We start from the raw sequence: 17,880 nt of genomic DNA on the forward strand, positions 1-17,880 counted from the left end.
CAGCTTCGAGGCGAGCACCGGTCTTGCATAAGCAACTGCGGCTCTGCATTCAGACTGAAGTGCATTCGTGACGTGGGTGCAAAGGTGGCCGCGGACAGCCTGACCCGCCTTCTCCTAACCGGGGGTACGGAGTGGCAACAGCTGTCACAGGTGAGGAAAGTTTCCACCCGAGAAGTGCACGCAACGGGCCCCTACGATTCATCGTATTCCATCGTATTCATATCGGATGACCTCTAAGGCGCTGCTTTTGTGTCAAAATAGCTGTGCTATAAGGCTAAATGTAAATACAAAGCTATACACGTCTCTAACTTGTCCTGATATCGCACAGTACGCGGGCCTCTAGAATTTCGCCTCCATCGAAATTCAACCGCCGCGGCCGGGATCGAACCCGCGTCTTTTCGGTCAGCAGCCGAACGCTATAACCACCGAGCCACCGCGGCGGCTGCGCCTGAAATGTGCCCTAACACTAGGGGTCCGGAGATCGGAAGCTTCACACTGGCCACTCCTTTTTTATAGCGTAAGAGGATTATGCTGCAAACGCAAGAAAGTGACGACGCACTAAGCACAGAAAGGCACTTGGCTACTGAGCCGGAGGACCCGGGTTCAATGCTGACTGTGGCAGCGGCGTTTCAGTGGAGGCGAAACACAAAAAGCATCATTCGATTGTACAATGTCAGTGCACCTTAAATATCGGCAGGTGGTCTAAATTAATCAAGAGCCCTCAACCGCTCCTTCCCTCGTAGCCTGTGCCGCTTAGTGACATTACGATACGACACCATACTAACTTTTTTCGTTGTACTGCGTCTTTGAACGTAATCCAGATGAAATCAACATGATTTTTAGAACGGTAGAGGCCTGAGTGTCCTCCTTTTGGGAAAATTCATTGATGCCATATAGGGGTCTCAGGAAAGGTGGTTTGGTCCACCCGATGGTGCCTGCTGCGGTCACGTGGTCACGCCCACGATTGGCTGTTTTGTCGGCTCTAGAGAAAAAGGTCTTATTTCTGGAATTGGCTATGTGGTGCTAACCTCCACCTGGCACCCTATTTCGGCAGAAGCTAAATACACAATACACCCGCCTGCTCTGCACTGTCTTCGAAATGTAAAGAACCCCTGTAAGTCGAACATGTTTAATCCGGAGTCCTGCGATACAGTCTCTCATAGTAAACTAACAACTTTGGCACGTCAATTCCGACGTGGTTGTTAGTAGCGTGCGCTCTGGAGCGAGCAAAAATGCTGTCTTAGTTTTCGAGGAAAATGTCAGTAACACCTTACTGGAACCGTTTATTCTCAAAACCTGTCGTTTCCAGTACTCGAAAACGTCCAAGTTTATAAAAACTGCAGTGCGGAGCTACTTCCCGTATGCATGAACCAAATTTAGCAGTGCAAAAGCTCTCTAGTAATCTCTACACTACATTTTTAAATGTTTGGGAGCGATTAGAGCTAGTTTTTAGACGCTGTAGTACCAGTAGGACGCACGAGAGCCGGCACGTCTTGCTAATAAGAGATGTCGCCGCAGTCAAAGCTGAGACGTGATCGATATTTTTCTGTGAATTTTGTAATTTAGGCGAAATTTTTTTGCCCTTTTTTTATAGGGCTCTCCTTTGGATGTGGTACCGAGGCAGAGGCCGGGGCATTCCGAGCGCAGAGGGTTCCAACGCCTTTGTCCCAACCTGAGCGGTTAGTTCGCTGTTATCTTTGCTGTGAGTTTTTGGGGACTCTCCGGTTTCACTAATTTCTCCGGTGAACCTTTGGCCTTTTGAACTTTTTGCACTGGCTGCTGGCTGGTCAGATTCACAGCGTTGGACGAAATACTTAGACCTTAGGATTTGATTTCAAGGCGAAAGTCTATAATGGCTCATCATTGTACGTCCGTATGCCCGCGAAATCTGTCGCACTATGACGTCATCAATGGCATATTTGCTATAACCCGTATGCCCTTAGAAATTAATAAGTAATCAGCCGTTAATCTGTAATTAGGCATTAATTGGTACTTAGCTAAATTAATGAAAATAAATAAAAATAAAGAAAAGGTTTAAAAAGTAACAATTAATAGCTAAATAATAAGAGGTGAAAACGGAATAAAATAAAAATTAGAAAATAGGAAACTAATATAAAATTAAAAATAAAATCAAATAAAATTTATAAAAGTTATATAAGAAAAATTAACAAGCAGCCAAAGTGGGCGCAGAAAGGCGTTCACCTCGCGCACTTTAGATCCCCAAAGTGCGCCCTGAATTTTCTTCAGCTGCGTAGTCGGACAAATATGGTGCCGAAAGCAAGAAAATCTCTGGAGAGGTGAGAACAGGGGATTTGCCCCTCGTGAATGGTATCCCGTCACCACGCACCATAAACTCTTTGCCCTCAAGTTTTCTCACCAGCGCTGTGCATGCACCCGCGGTCAATTTGCTTGCAAACTGATCACGGCGGTAGGTTTATGTTATTACACACTGGACTGTATCGTCTGCTCACAGCCTTGACGTGCAAAAAAGGATAATGGTGGTCGGCGCCATATGCAGTGTTACATAGAAAAAACTCCCTAAGAGTATCCTGCTAAATGATTTTTTTTTATTTGCATGAACAGTAAAGGAGAGGTTGGTGCTGCATAACGGCTCCGGCTACTCCTTTTCTCCAATTCATAGCAACCACTTGGTCCGACGATGTATAGTTCAACATAAACACATAAACACAAAAGCACAAAACATGATGTACATCTACAACATACAAAACGACATACAAAACGACGATGTATATAGTTCAACATAAACACAAAAGTACGAAACATAAACCCTTGTACTACAAAGTGCAAGCGTCATTTGAAGTAACCTAATGAGCTAACAAAAGCGCCTTGAATGCTAACAGAACAGTACACAATAAAATATGCATGGCCTGCCATTCGTAGTTGAATTCCTTCGAAAAACCTCGTACTGTTGTGCGGCTTATTTGCCGGCGTCATCATCGACGTCTGTTGTCGACGTCACTGACCGTGAGTGAAAAATCCACGAAAAATATCCTCAGACGCAACGTAGGTGGCAAGGCGGGCAACCTAGGTCACATGACCTTGTGGCTTCATCTCAACCTGTTCACCGGATTGCAAGCAGTCTGGCCACAATGGCAGGTGGCCATGCCCTACAATTCTGGGCAAAAGCTTTTTTGATCGGGAAAGAGTTTGTAAACGGGATTTATTTATGTTTGAGATTTCACTATAACAGTCAAACATATCCGCAGATCTCCCGTCGGCAGGCTTGCATTTTCTTGCTATTAACGTTTCTATTATCGTCAAAAGCGTTCCCCATTGGTTGTTTTTGTGGCACTCTTGAGCGATGGAAGAAGAGAGAATTTGGCGCGCATCGGAAGCAAGGACCATTACTTTCAATGTTTTCATAAGAATGCATTATAATTTTCCAATATTAAAAAAAAGTCGGTCCAAGAATGCTAGGCATGGTTAATCATTGGTCGAAAGGTTGCTTCGTTAGAGCAACCTGGGTCGTTCAAGCCTCACCTGTGGCGGCACCTGCCATTGCAGGGCAGTGGAGCATCGCTTAACCCCTGCACCATTGCGCCTGGAGTGGTATGAGCATACTCTCTGGAATCTATGAATGTTAAGTAGAGAATGGCTAATTCGGCACATATCGACATTAACCCATTAATAATATCGCGTCTCACCCTTCAGGCGGAGCTCAAGTGTTCCCGGCAGGAGGGCAGGCCCTGGAGCGATCAGGAAAGCCTTTTTAAGGTCGTCTAAGGAACCGACGAATGTATCGCTTCTTCGATTCGAGGTAAACTGACGACTCCGATCGCTGTAATGTGTCACTGCAACCGCGTCTACTCAGAACATACCAGGTATTTCAACTGAAGTCGACCAAATTTTTTTTTTAAATAGGCTTTTTCAGGCAGGAAAACACAAAAATAAAATTATCTATTCAGTCGCTTAACTCATTTCTGATAACTAGTTCATATTATCTATGTGCTCTGATGTTGGTCAACGCAGCTATCATTCATTGTGCCGCAGAAGGCGCCTTCATACCTGAAAAAGTCTTTTAAGAAATATTGGTTCACCTAAGTTGAAACACTCGGTATATTTCTCTCGGATTGCGAACGCATGTTTGTAAGAGCTGCATCGCAGTGCTTGCGATTTCCCGTATTCGATAGTCAGAGCAGATGTTGTGAAAGATTAAGAGCAATGCAAAATCAAATGCGTAACACCACGTACCCCACATGCTCATTTGATGAATGGTTTTTAGAGCTATATTTTTATGTGCTAGCTTGTTCGCGTTAAGCGCATCGGTGTCGAACAGATGTCTAGGCGCGAGAGTAGGCGCAAACTGCATGTACCCGAAATCTCGTGGAGTTGGTGGCACCTGCAGGTGGCCGGATTATGGATTTTTTATTTTTTTTCGATAGAAGCAGTCAAGACCATGCGCTGTTGGGTACATGCCTACCTTTGCGTGCGCACAAAACTCGATTAAGTTTGTCTTCACGTATTTCAATGGTTTACGGAGTTGATTCTTTTTGCGCATTTGTAAGAATGTGAACGTACCAGTATCGTTACCTGCAACCAGCAAGGAAAGCGAAATCTGTGTATAGACACATGCTTAATATTAACAGTTCTGTCCTCTGATCTTACATCGCAGTTTGTCCCTTCCCCCTCTTTTCCCCCTGCAGGGCAGCAAACCTGGTATTCTTCCAGTTACCTTCCCTGCCTTTCCTCTTCTTCCTCCTCCTCCTCCTCCCGTGCCTTCTGCCGGAACAGCGTTTCTTGGAATGTGGTGCAAGGGGCGAGGTCAGTTTGTGCTGCCCCGATCCCTGAACCTCATGGGTGAGTATGCTGCTGCATTCTCTTCTCGATTACTCGAGGCCTTTCCCACCAAAGCGAGTATCTGGACAGAATGCCCATGACGTCGCTGTTTTTGTGTGCGTGAAGCACGTTCCTCTGAGGTAACCACCTGATCAATTTATCGAGAAAGTTTGTTACAGTGTGATTACAGTGTGATTTATCCGCGTTGGCAGCTTTGTTCAAATCTAAAAGCATTTCACCGACTTGCAAATACCAGTGTGTTGCCAAGACAACAACCAGTCTCGAACGTTAGTGCGAATATTAGAGCACGAAAAGTACAGTCGTGTTCTTTAGACATTATCTTACTAATGATGGATATTCTGCGCAACACTCTGGGACAGGTTTGAGCCACCACTCCATGGTGGCGAGAGCTTGAAGCTGCCATTTGCGACACACTGGAAGCGCTCAATACCCGCAAGGCCTCAGAAACCGCTGAACACACGCAAAAGAATGGCAAATGTGTATGACTCCGAATTTAGTATTTTGTGCACAAGAACGGCATTGAAAGAGCTAATCGTATTCCACTTCTTGCTTGACAATATATTAGTAATTTTTTTTCAAGGCACTGGTACTTTAATTTCGCGTAGAATGTTGCTTTCATGGGTGAGCGCCACTTGCGACAGATCCTTTCTAAATCGATTTAAGCCGCCTTTTATATACACGTTTGGTGCTGCAGGCGCTCTTCACAGAACCCGGGTAGGTGCTATGAGAAAGGGATATCTCTTTCTAAGAACATTTTTTTATTTGTGCCCATTTCGCACGCTGAGCTCTTACAAAGGTCCAATTGAGAATGGTCAGGCCGCTGCTTTTTACTGCATGTGACGAGGGGCGAAATCACCTTATGCCTCTGCAATTAGTTTGTTTTGTGTTAGTTTGCTCCGTTTTGCGCACGTACAGATCACAGGCTGAGAGAGTGGATGACGGATGAGATTGAGAAGTCAGCGGGCATCGTCTGGACGCTGCTGGCACAGGGCAGGATTAGCTATGTGCATATGGCAGAGGCGTTTCTTCTGTAGCGGACGCAGTTGGGCTGATTATGATGGTGATATGAGATAAAGCGTTGTCATAATCGGGGATTAGGAGACGCCGAAGTGAGTGGCGCGGAGCTGGCAACCGCGACACAATATAATATAACTGCAACTTATAAGTTTATAAAAACACATATATCAGCACACCCTCTTTCTTCATTTTTCATTTCTTTGTCAGCCAATCTGACGTTAGATTTGCGCCATGGAAAAAATATTTCGATTCCTGTGTGCTTGCGCGTCTTGTTGCAACACCAGCACGCTGTCACCAGTGTTAAAAGTGGTGCACCCCACCTCTCCCAGCTACTGCTGTGACTAAGGCGTCTTCCGTTGCCGAACAAGGTGCATAATGTACACTATTTACACGGCAGCAGAGAGATGCGGCGCTAGGGCCCACAGCATAACAGCCTCGCTCGAACGGTGGAGACCGAACAATTAATATGCAAGTTCGGCGCTGTTGTGGTGCGATCCTCCATATACACCAAATACGGCCGAAACGACAATGTGGCGTACGTGGACGGAGCGGAATATCAGCAAACCCAGAGAAAAGCGTTTAGCGCGCGGGAACGGCGCCCCGTTGGCGGCCGCGTCGATAGAAACCACCTCCTGCGAGACGGCGGAGGAAGCGGCAATTGCCTTAGCTATAGCAAACACGCGTGCTAATATTATATTCAGCGACTTCAAAACAGCCATTCGGAATTTCGCGCAGAGCCGTATCACATCTACCTCACTCCACATCCTTCAAACCCCCCCCCCCCCCCTCTTCCGATTAGAGAAGTTCAACTGATCTCGGTTCCTACCCACTCATCTAATCCAGGGAACGAGGGGGCTCACGCGCAAGCCCGAGGTTTCGTCGACCGGCCAGTGAGCGCGTCCAACAGCCCGAATTTCACGAGGGACGGGTTGGTGTCATTTCATGACATCACCCATCACTTTAGGCTGGAGAGGCGCGCATATCCCCCTCCCCAAAAATCGTTAACAAAAGCGCCGGAAGTCACCTTCCTTCTTACACGCTCCCTTCTTAATCCGGCAGGGCTTGCCCTCATGTACCCTGGCCAGTACGATGCAAACTGCCATGAATGTGGCGAAGGGGCAACATACGACCACATTCTGTGGAACTGCGCATATGATCTGCCTCCGGCGGAGTTGATACAGCTCCCTTCTCTCGAGCGGTGGGAGGCCGTGCTGGTCAGCTCGGAGCCCAAGATTCAAGTACGGCCAATCGAGCGTGCCAATGAGGTCGCCGCCAGCCATGGGCTAGCGGCCACCTGGTATGTGTCTTCTGCAACCTGCTCTCGGCGCAATAGATGTCTTACAATCAAACAGTCTTCGACAGCTCTGTCTAGAGCGTTCGGATTACGCGTGCCCTCTGCTGTCCGCAGCCCACCGCCGCTAGAGGTCACTCAGCGCGCCGAGGGGCGTAGACGGCACGCGCTCCCTCCGTTTCGACGCTGTACACTTTAAACAGAAAGGAGTAAAAAAAGACTACTCTCCTCTAGCGCACACCCTTGTATTAAAAGGTGTGCGCTAAAGGACAGCTCACTCCTTTTTTCACTGCCCTATAAGCGTATTTGTGCCCACCACAATGCTTCTCTACATAGAGCATGTCGCCACAACGCTAGTCGTAGCGAGCCAGCTTTAATTTTTCTCGCTTCGCTCTCAACCAGCAGAACCAGTGGTGCTGAAGTGCAAGCAACAGCCGCGGCAGACTGCGCAGTCTGCAGTGCCTTCGTCACGTGGGTGCGACACCGATCCTCCCCCGGTGCAACAGGGATGAGCTGGAGGTGAGCAGGATTGATACTGGGCTCTTCTGGAAGTGACTGGCCCGGTCGCTTTGCACATTCTAAATATATGTACACCTTCTATTTTGCTTCAGCATCCCTATAAACTCGCACATTCTCACTAAGCACTCTACAACATTAAGTGAGTTAAAGCGATTGCCTCGTGCCACCCCCCACCCTATGTTTCTGCAAAAATGGCTGGTGTGTTCAACGTGGCTTGAACCTAGTTACACGAGCGAAAGCTCTGTTAAGCATGGTCTCCACTGTCTCAAATCAAATTTCAAGGTGAAGGGTCAAGGTCGTAGGTCAAGATCAGGTGCCGACTGCATCAAATTGAATGCTAAGGTCAAGCGTCAAGTTCAGCAGTCAAGGTCGGGCATCTAGTGGTCATAGTCATGATCACGTGGTCATAACACCATAGCTTGGGTCATGCCACCACGCAGTTGAGTTCGGTTTGACCTTGTGCTGCACTGAAGGTATTTTTATCATCCTCATCGAAATCGGAAGTTGTCAGTGCACGTTAAAGAACGTCAGGTGGTCTAAATTTCCGGAGCCCTTCACTACGACGTCCCTCATAGCCTGAGTCCCTTTGGGACGTTGAGCCCGCCACTAACCAAACCAATTTCAAGGAAAAAGAAAGGGAGTTGGGGAGATGTAACGTGTGTTTGACTACAGGACAGGGCAACAGAGGGTTATCTTCTCAGGCACTCGTAGGTGAGAGGAAAAGAAAGGTCTTAGCGAAATAAGGTTCTTAACAACGATAACTTTCTATCGTAAGAATACAGTACCTATAAAATGAACGAAAAGCGCTGATCTTTATGAGGATAGTCGGTACCGGTCGCTTTTTTTGCACACGTGTGTGAAAACTACGGGCTAGGTCAAACCGAACTTCACTGCGTGGTGGTATGACCACGTGATCATATGACTATGACAATTTTCTTACACTGAATACGACAGCGCGGAAACGTGCTCTGGCTTCTATTAATTTTTGGTGTCACGTACGAATAGTCCGTCGGACACTTTCGTCGCAGGCGCTCTCCCTTTCTCTCTCTGTACGGTGCCTACGTCAGGGATCAATAGCGAAAAACTGAATTAGGCTGCAGAAAGCTTGTCCGTAGCCTGTCACGAATTCTGCGAATGAATCATTAAAGGTTGAGTACAAGGATTTTTCATTCATTCATTTTGATTTCCTTAAAGGCCCCTTTTTGAAGGGCATTACAAAAGAGGAGGGTTCAATGTGTTGTATGTAATGTTTATTGGTCAAGTGCTATCATGACAACATGCACCTGTTGGCTCTGCGCGCGAAGTTTGCGGGACAGGATATTGCTGCAGTGTCGTCTGCAAGGTCGTTCCAGTCGACGGCGGTATGAGAAAAGAATGAATATTAAACTATTATTTTGTTACTACGTATAATTTAGCGCATTACGTCTTGAGCGACAGCATGGGTTGTGCCTGGCCGGTTCCTCACTAGTTATAAATGACAGGACCTCCAGACAACTATGCTGCATCTTTACTGCGATATCCTTCCACTTTCCTTGACGGCAGCTTTCCTCCCACACGAATAATTTTTCATTAATTGCTTACACGGCCACTGCCGGAGAAGGACTGGTGTTGGGAGCGCAAACGGGGCTGCCTGCTCGGTCCATGGTGCCTTCGTGGTGTGGGTGCATCTTATCCCGCCACATCAGCATGATTCCCTCTGCTGCCGGCGGGGATAGGGCGGGATAGAACCGGTAACGAAAGTTTTGACTGAAGCAGTGCATGTACAGCCCTTGCCAAAAGTTACCAGGCTGCAAGGTTTGTTTCTCATTCGAATAGTAGAGCCTTTACGCCTTCCCTATATAACAAGAAGTTATCGGAAGGTGAGGACAAGGGTTCTTTTTACCATACAGAGATTGAGAGCTTGACGGCTGGCATAATAGCTTCAATATACGAATGAGAAGAAAACCATGCAGCCTGGTAACTTTTGCCAAAGACTGTATACGTCCTTACGAATGTACCTTATGTATACGTACCTTAACCCCTCTGCTATTGCGCGCTGCCGCCATTGAGTAATTAATGCGAAAGCATTATATGATTATGTCGCGTCAGCAAAAAATATCCGCTGACTTTATCCGCACGATTATGTCGTTCTGGGGATAATATAGGTGGAAAGGTTTGATTGCGTTAGGTAGTGCATGAGTAGATCAAACGGGAAAGTTTGTTGATGAATTACAAATAGTTAATTAAATTGAATTAACGAAAATAGATTAAGTGTTTGAAGCAGGTTTTGCTCGAGTATTTCGGAGAAAACCGATGTAAATGCGTGAGAAGGCTTGCTTAGTCTATATAAAAATAAACAAGAAATTTAAAGATTGATAATTAAAGTTGATGACTCACAGAAGTGCTGTGGTGGAAAGTATAGCAGTTTTTTTTCCGGTTGCAACGCCTATTTTTGGTATTTTTACAGGATCTCCATTTCTTTTGGATGTGGTTCCTGATCGGAGGGAAATATCTGACCAGAACCTGGGATTATAGTGCCTCGGGTTGAAACTCTTCGGTGAGTTCGCTTCAGTTTCTATTTTGTCGGCGAGTGGCGCCATATTCTAGGGCACAGAGCACAGTTCACTATTACAAAACAGTAAGACTCACACCCAGAAAGATTCCGTGACCACCTGGAACCAAGGATATAATTATAATTTGAAAAAAAGGGTCTGCGAGGTGAGCGCTGCCTTCAGCGGGAGCAAAAGCTTGAAGCAGAATTGAGTGCCATGTTTCGTTGTTTTAGTGCGCTTAGACTTCTGCGTCGGCTGGATTACATTGTGCTCGCATACCTGGACATGCTTTCGTCAGTCGATTACCAGTGTTGTAGCATTAGAGTACGAGCGCACCTCGGTTCATTAAACCCGGGAGATCATCAGTAATAGCATGTAATCACCAGTTTACGTTGTAGCAGCAACATTCTCCTCGTGTCATCGCAGAGCTGCTGTCTTTTTGGATGTGGTACCTTGCCGCCAACCGAGATAACGGGGGCTTCCAGCGCCTGAATCAACTTCATAAGTAAGACAACCGTTGTTTTGTTTTTTGTTCACTCAGTCAGCCATGTTTATAAAAACTGAAGAACGAATACAATAGTGTACGCATCTGCGCGCCCGCTGTTCAGGATCTTTAACAAAGCGGCCTACTGGCGAGAGGCCCATGGCACACACTCGAGCAATCGATCACGGTGCTGTATTATTCCAATCACCTGACATTGCATTGCATTATTTATCGCCTCCACACACGTCAAATAACAAAACTCCTGAGTGTCTCCAATTTTTACAGCGAAGCTGTATACCGGCCAAGGAAATTTTCGTGTCATCGTAAGCAAAAAACGCCAGGCTAAAGAAAAACACGCTCGAAAATGCACTAATTTTGCAAGCAAGAAACCGTAAGTTCAGTGAAGTCCGGTGAGCCTCTCAGTATATAGCACATTATATATTTCTGCATCTCAGGTGCTGAGCAAATTTCCTAGTAAAATTTTATATACAGTGGAAACACCATCCAATCCGTCATTAGGTTTTCAGCTTCTTCGAAAGGGGTTGACGTGATTGGAAGCCCTCGTGTGAAGTGCAAACCACATAATATATGATAACGGCGTTGGCATAATGTGCTTAAAATAATAAACAAGTGAAAAAAATGGCATGATGCTTAAGTAGAGTCTCTAAGAGCGGTACGCGACTGGGTGCAGCATGCAGCGTTGTTGCCAAGGAGTCCACGGAACGTCGTCATCCGTTCAGTGTGACGCCTTGCTCCTTGGACAATTTAAGGAAAAGAAATGACGCCTGTCGCATATATCTTTGCGGACACCCAAACCGCGCCTTAAGGGAAGGAATATTTCCGACGCGCGGTGGCGACAATTACAACTACGCGTTCTGGTAAACATTACGTTTGCAGAGCTCAGTGAGTCAGTCAACTTTATTTAGCCAAACAGTGGTAGTTTGCTCCCCCGTGGGCCCCAGCCTAAGACGAAAGCCCAGGCGGGTTGGGCTACCGTGCCAGGGATGGTGCATTGGGCGGTCAAAGACTCGGCCGCCAGGCTGACGAGTTTTTTCTGCATAGCCGGATCCTCGCTTCGCATCAAATCGTCCCAGGCTGTTTCATGATTGAACTCCGAAGCCCCTGGGGAGCTGCCACATTCTATAGTTATGTGTCCTCAAGTACCTTCAGCTCCACAGTATTTACATAGCCTGTCCTCTGCCCTGTGCTGATTGTATATACATAAGACTTCTGGCGAAAAGTAGGTGTTCGTTTGTATCTTCCTCCAGGCCATTGTTTCCTTTAGTGAGAGCGATTTGTCGGGGGGTGGTAATTTCCTTCTATTGAGTCTGTAGCCTTCCGTGATTTCTCGGTATGCGACTGCCATACCGAGTTGACGCCATTCGAAGCCCTCGTGTGAAGTGCAAACCGCATAATGTATGATAGCAGCACCTGCAAACAATGCGAAGCACGTTCCTGCTCGCCGCGTGTGTTTGCCGATAAAGGTCATGGTTGCGTTTTCGTGTCGTCGTAAGCAAAAAACGCCAGGCTAAAAATTGAATGCATACAGCATATCTGCTTTTAAATGAGGCATGTAGCATACAGCTCAAGTGCATCTCACTTGTCTCCGGTTTCACGTGTGGGAACTTTCAAGTGAAGTAGTGGTGGGTAATTGGGTGTCGTTTTACAGCTTCGCTGTCCAACCACTTTCACAGCGTGGATTCGAGCCACATCTTTTTTCCATCGCATACGGCTGGCTGTGTGCTCAAACAGCGACTGTTCATTTCCGATTCCAAATATATGGATCGCTACCTTGGATCCTGAAATCTATGGTCAGGAATTCCTCACAGTCGCGTGTTCTGAGATGTGTTATCGGTGTGTGTGCAAATGAATGCCAATGTCATGGCCGAAGTGTAGTGCGTAGAGAGAATATAATACAAACTACCCATTGGTGTTTTACGTCTTCGCCATCATAACCGCACCTGCCCGTGCCTCACAAAACATTTGAGGACACTGCGGAAACCCGCACTGGCGAAATGGAAACACATGTGCTGCTGCAATGACTAAGGGCCTCTCTTGTGCGTCTATGTGCCTATTTGTCCCTCAATTTATGCCTATTTGTCTCTCTTTCCCCTCTTTGATGATGTCATTCCTTTTCCAGGTGACTTCAGCACAATGTCTCCTTCCAGTCCGTGGCCAAGACTGGAAACAACCCCGAGCGGATGGCCCCCCCAAGGTACGCATTTAAACGGCCATATGAGCAAACTATACATCTCATTTGAACATGAACATTTTTATTTCATATTTACAGTGCAGTACGTACCTGGTTATATACTACATATAAGCAGGAGGCCCAAGGGAACTACAAATCGGGCACACTATACCTACATCAACAGTTTAATAAACCAGCCCAGGCGCAGCAATCCGATCTGTGAAAAGAAACAAAAACAGAAAAGACGCACATGCACAGAAAATAATGTGAACCAGAATTTCTAAAGACAAGAACGTATTAATTATCTATTATTGTTAACATGTGGTGTTTTAGTAAAATGTTTAGGGGAATCCCCCAAGTTAGAGTAGATTTGTGAAAAGGGAGTAATTAGTCATTGGCATCCACCCATGTGCAGCCATATGGCTACAAAGGAAAGCTATACAGCTTTCTCAGAAACATCGTAGTCAAAGCAAAATTCGTCCTGGTCCGGCTAAGCCGTGCTACGGGACTACGAACTTTCTGTGAATGCTGTATAGCTTTCATTTGTAGCCGTATGGGTGCGCTTGGGTGGATTCCAATGTTTAATTACTCAATTTGTGGTGTTTTAACTTTTTTGAACTTGTACATTGGAATTAGTGATTTCAGTGGGGGAGCCATTATTGCTCGTTTTATGCGAAGAAATTGAACCAAGTCCGGTTACAAATGACGCGCGAACCCTGGAGATAATTTCTGAAAGCCAAATTGAAAAAGAAATTGGTTTTTTGAGGAAAGGAAATGGCGCAACCTACGACAGGCGCTGTTTCCTTATCTTAAAGCAAACTTTCATTTTCCTTCAGTTAAAGTGCGGTTCAGGTGTCCGCCGAGATATGAGAGACAAGCATAAACGGTAGTGCTATTCTTTGACACTGCAGTAACTCTCCCCACGCTTCATGTATTCAGGAGCCCTTTGAAATTTGAAAACGTCACGCCTGCAGTGCCATTTAACAAACTGTTGACGTCGATTGAGAATACTGCAAAAAGTGGGCGTGGTTTTTCGAATTGTTCAACAAGTGACTGCGTGGTAAGAGTAATAACCTCTCCATGCTGTTCTGGTCTTAGTCTTACCCTTTGAGAAAGCAAAAGTATCCACCCTCAAATACTGCCTATCTACCCACACCCACCCGCCCTACTCCCCTACAGTTGATGACTCGGTGAAGTGTTAGTGGTGGAAATTATAACAATGCCTTATTAGGGTGCAACCCCGATTTTTTGTAATTTTTACAGGATTGGCCTTTCTGTTTGGATGTGGTACCTGGGCTGAGCGCGACCAGTGAACAGAACCCGGGATTTAAGCGCAATGGCCTGAAATTCGTCGGTGAGTTCGTTTATATTTGTATTGAGTCGGTGAGTGGCGCCTTTTTCTAGGACCCAGAGGGAAAAATGTAAAAACTGTTCATAATCACATGAAAGCGCCTGCTAGTGCGAAGGAAGAATGAACTGTTGACCAATCACAAGTGACCCTTGATACAAGAAACACTAGCTGGATTTAAATAAAACCGTAAGTACCTCCTTTTCCAAAAGTAACCGAGCACCAGGTTTCTTCTTCTCAACACTATATCAGAGCTTTACGGCACCCCTACAGATCGAAAGGTATGTGGACCTGAGGACAAGGGTTCAGCTTACTCTAGACAAACTCTGAGCTTAAGGGCTGCCATAAGTGCTTCGCTATGCGGCTATGAAACAAACCACCGTTGCTCGGTGGTTTTAAGCGGTGCCTCGGCAGAGAATTATGTGTTCTTTTCGGGCCTTGTATATCTGGGCATTGTTTCATCGCCTTGCCTACGTCTCACCGCAAGAAGATTGGAAGCAGTGTTACCACGACAAATCTGATAATAGGTAATGCACGGCTGATGGGCAGTGCACATGAGCTCCATATTATGCGAGAGCGCAAGGAGCTCGTTGTATCGAAATAGTACGTGATGACATCTCATGTCACACTCGGTAATATTTAGTGGCCATGTGGCACCTAGAAAATAATTGGAATTTGAAAAACAAAACTGCTAGTGAGCGCTGTCTTACAGGAGCAAAAGTCTGAAGCAGAACTTGGGGCCCCACTCCGAAGGTTTAGCGGGCGTAGACTTAAGCTTGTGCGTCTATTCGATTACATTGCGCTCGCATACTTGGACATGCTTGGGGTTAGTTGACTACCACTGTTGTACCAATCGATACTGTCGAGGCTTGGGCAAGTTGGTGTGACATTGTTTTTCAGCAATGCAGGGGACAAAGGACGAGAAAAGTGCACAGACACTGCGCTGAACTTACAAATTACGTTACGTTAATTCAGGCCGCAGAGATTCCACTGAAAGGCATAAGAAAGAAAAAAGAAAGTGTGTGGTTATTCCTTATCTACAGCGCATTTCACATAATCCGAAAAGGGTGGGAGCGCGTGCTGATGTAAACGTTTTTTTTTTCCGCGCCCGATAAGCTCTCTAAACTGCCACATTCTAAACAGCAGCAATGAAAGGATGGTGGGATGCGATAAGAAACACCAAAAAGGTTTTGTACCATGCAGAAACAATGTTGTGTACAGGTTTCCGCTTACATGTGGCAAGCACTACACGTGGCAAACTGGTGAGCGGCACCGCATCTCGTCACCTTGGCATTAATTGCAGAGACTGCACAGAGGAAAGAAAAAGAACAAAAAACCGGCGTGTTATCCTGTTTTCAGTCAGTGCGGAGTGCTGTCAGATAAGAGAATGAAAATCACTCGTGAAATCATTGAAGCCCATAAAATCCATAAATTCAAAAATGATTGCGTAAGCGTTGCCTCAATAGCTGTCTGATAAAGAACTACGTTTCCTTAATGAGAATAGAAAAACGTGCACAGCTGGTGTTGTGCCACTGTAGACCTGTGCTCAAGAATTGTCATTATCGTCAATCTGTTATGTGTATCTGTCTTTTGAGATTGGTTGCCACTGTATTTAAGTAGTGGAAATCGCCTAAATAAACCAGTTGTAAGTTCAGCGCCGTGTCTGTGTACTTGTCTCGACCTTTGTCCCCTGCGCTGCTGAAAAACAGTACCAATAGAGTATGGGCACAGCATTTGGCTTAGACACTCGCTTCATTAATCCCCAGATATCATCAGTAATAGCATCTAATCACCTGTTTGCATTGTAGCAACCATTTTCTCCTGGTGTCATCGCAGAGTTGCTGTTTGTTTGGATGTGGTACCTCGCCGCCAACCGAGGTACCGGTGGCTTCCAGTGCGTGAATCAACTTCATAAGTAAGTCAACCGTTTTTGTTTCTTTTTCTACACTCACTCAGGCATGTTTATCAGCTGAACAGCGAATACCATAGTGTGCGTGTCTGCGCGCCCGCTGTTCAGGCTCTAACAAAGCGGCCTACTGACGAGAAAGTATCACTTCGTGTGCATAACCAATGCACACAGGTACAGCATACGAGCGCAGTTAAGAAAAAAACTAGAATCTGCGCTGACGAGCAGTTACGCACAATGCCTGTTTATTCGAACGCACCCGAGTGGGGATCACAGTGCTGTAGATATTCAATCACGTGACACTGCAGTGCACCTTGTGTCGCAGGCATCACATACGAAAACTGCTGAGGTTGCTTTTATGTTTGTCGTTGCATACGGGCAGCGGTGTGCTCAAACGGCGCCTGTGCATTTCCGGTCCAGTTGTATGGTATCGGTGTGAGTGCAAATGAGCAATGCCAATGTCTTGGCCGGCGTGTAGTATGCACAGAGAATGTAATACAGACTGCACATTCATGTTTCACCATCAGCACAGTGCGTCTGCCCGTGCGTCCCAATAAGATGAGCGCTGTCGTGAAACTTTTTAGCAAAGCTGTTCACACGTTACTGTTTTTGGCACTTCGAAGAGATTCAGTTGTCAAAACGTGGAGGTAAGCACACGTCCTGTGACGTAATCGTAGGCTTGCATATTTGTTGTGGTCATGTCGTTCAGCTTTCTCAGCCCTCCCGTATTGGTACTCTGAACAGTTCTCATTTCGTTCTATTTTGCCGCCAAGGTGGTCGCTCACCACTCGACCCCATTGGCTCCACATCGTCTCGTCAAAACTCTGGTCGACCTGGTCGAAGTTGACCTAATGGAAACCGAGCTTACGAAGTTTGTGATCTAAAGAACAAATTTACAGTGGCCGGCGGATCCTCTACCACTGGGCATGGAGCACATCATCTGGGAGGACTGGAAGACCCTGCTAAGCTCCGAGGACCCCGTCCAGCAGAAGACCGCCACGGACCGGGCTGCTGACGTCATCGACCATAGGAACATGAAAGTTTGAGTGTAGTGGTGTTGTGCGCGGGCCCAAGGGCCTCTGTGACCAAAACTCTTATGTCATAATAAATGTTTACCATCACCTTCCAAGCCAAATAAATCTGACTCCCTTTACATCATGAAAGGAAATTTATCCGCTTCACTGGAAGATTCCGGGAGATCAAAGCTCTTTAGTAGGACGGTCTTGAGGGCTAGTTGGTTGATTTTCGAAGAACGTTTGGACGAGTACAGGAGGTAAAGAAACAAATAAGGCACCAGGGTTGCAGACTTACAACCGTTTATTGAAGGAAGCGAAAGCACTGGCCGTTCAAGGCGGGAACCCAGGCGAGCGACCACTTTTGTCACTCGCACATATGAAGATAAACAGAGGGGGAGAGAAATCTAACTGGCAACTATAGCCCTTTTCACATTTGCCTTTTTGATAGCAACCGTCTCACCACTGGACTGTTCCAGCACCATTTTGATTGGCGGATTTCATACAGGCATCTACAGCGCATGCGCAGCACAGTCCAACACGCACGTGCGCTTAAGGTGTGGGCAGTGAAAAGGTCTATACTTGGGGTGAGGTGAATTAACAAGGAAATCTGAAGTCACACCACGTAGCATCTTGTAAATAAAAAAACTATCAAAACAAACATGCAGGGATGGCATACTCTCTCTTCACACTCCAAGAAACGGGAGTAAAGGTGGAAAGCGACGAAATAACATGTGCCATGGAAACCTAAATGGTGAAATG

General features: G+C 46.3%; 1 protein-coding gene, 1 long non-coding RNA gene and 1 other non-coding gene across 3 annotated transcripts; 2 read left to right on the plus strand and 1 right to left on the minus strand.

Moving 5' to 3' along the window:
* Positions 1-368: 368 nt before the first annotated feature.
* On the minus strand, positions 369-440 carry TRNAS-GCU (transfer RNA serine (anticodon GCU)). The gene has a single exon. It is a non-coding gene; the product is annotated as a tRNA-Ser (tRNA).
* Positions 441-2,265: 1,825 nt separating this feature from the next.
* LOC144102573 (uncharacterized) lies at positions 2,266-7,640 on the plus strand. The gene is made up of 4 exons (XM_077635809.1): positions 2,266-2,297; positions 3,673-3,778; positions 4,665-4,818; positions 7,532-7,640. The coding sequence occupies exons 1-4, from the start codon at positions 2,266-2,268 to the stop codon at positions 7,636-7,638; spliced, it is 399 nt and encodes a 132-aa protein (XP_077491935.1). The 3' UTR covers positions 7,639-7,640.
* A 2,462-nt stretch (positions 7,641-10,102) lies between these two features.
* Positions 10,103-17,227, plus strand: LOC144100492 (uncharacterized). The gene is made up of 5 exons (XR_013307687.1): positions 10,103-10,181; positions 10,603-10,681; positions 12,801-12,875; positions 14,115-14,205; positions 16,036-17,227. It is a non-coding gene; the product is annotated as an uncharacterized LOC144100492 (long non-coding RNA).
* Positions 17,228-17,880: the final 653 nt, after the last annotated feature.

This window comes from Amblyomma americanum, chromosome 8 (assembly GCF_052857255.1).
Source record: "Amblyomma americanum isolate KBUSLIRL-KWMA chromosome 8, ASM5285725v1, whole genome shotgun sequence".
In the NCBI taxonomy this organism is placed as follows: Eukaryota; Metazoa; Arthropoda; class Arachnida; order Ixodida; family Ixodidae; genus Amblyomma; species Amblyomma americanum.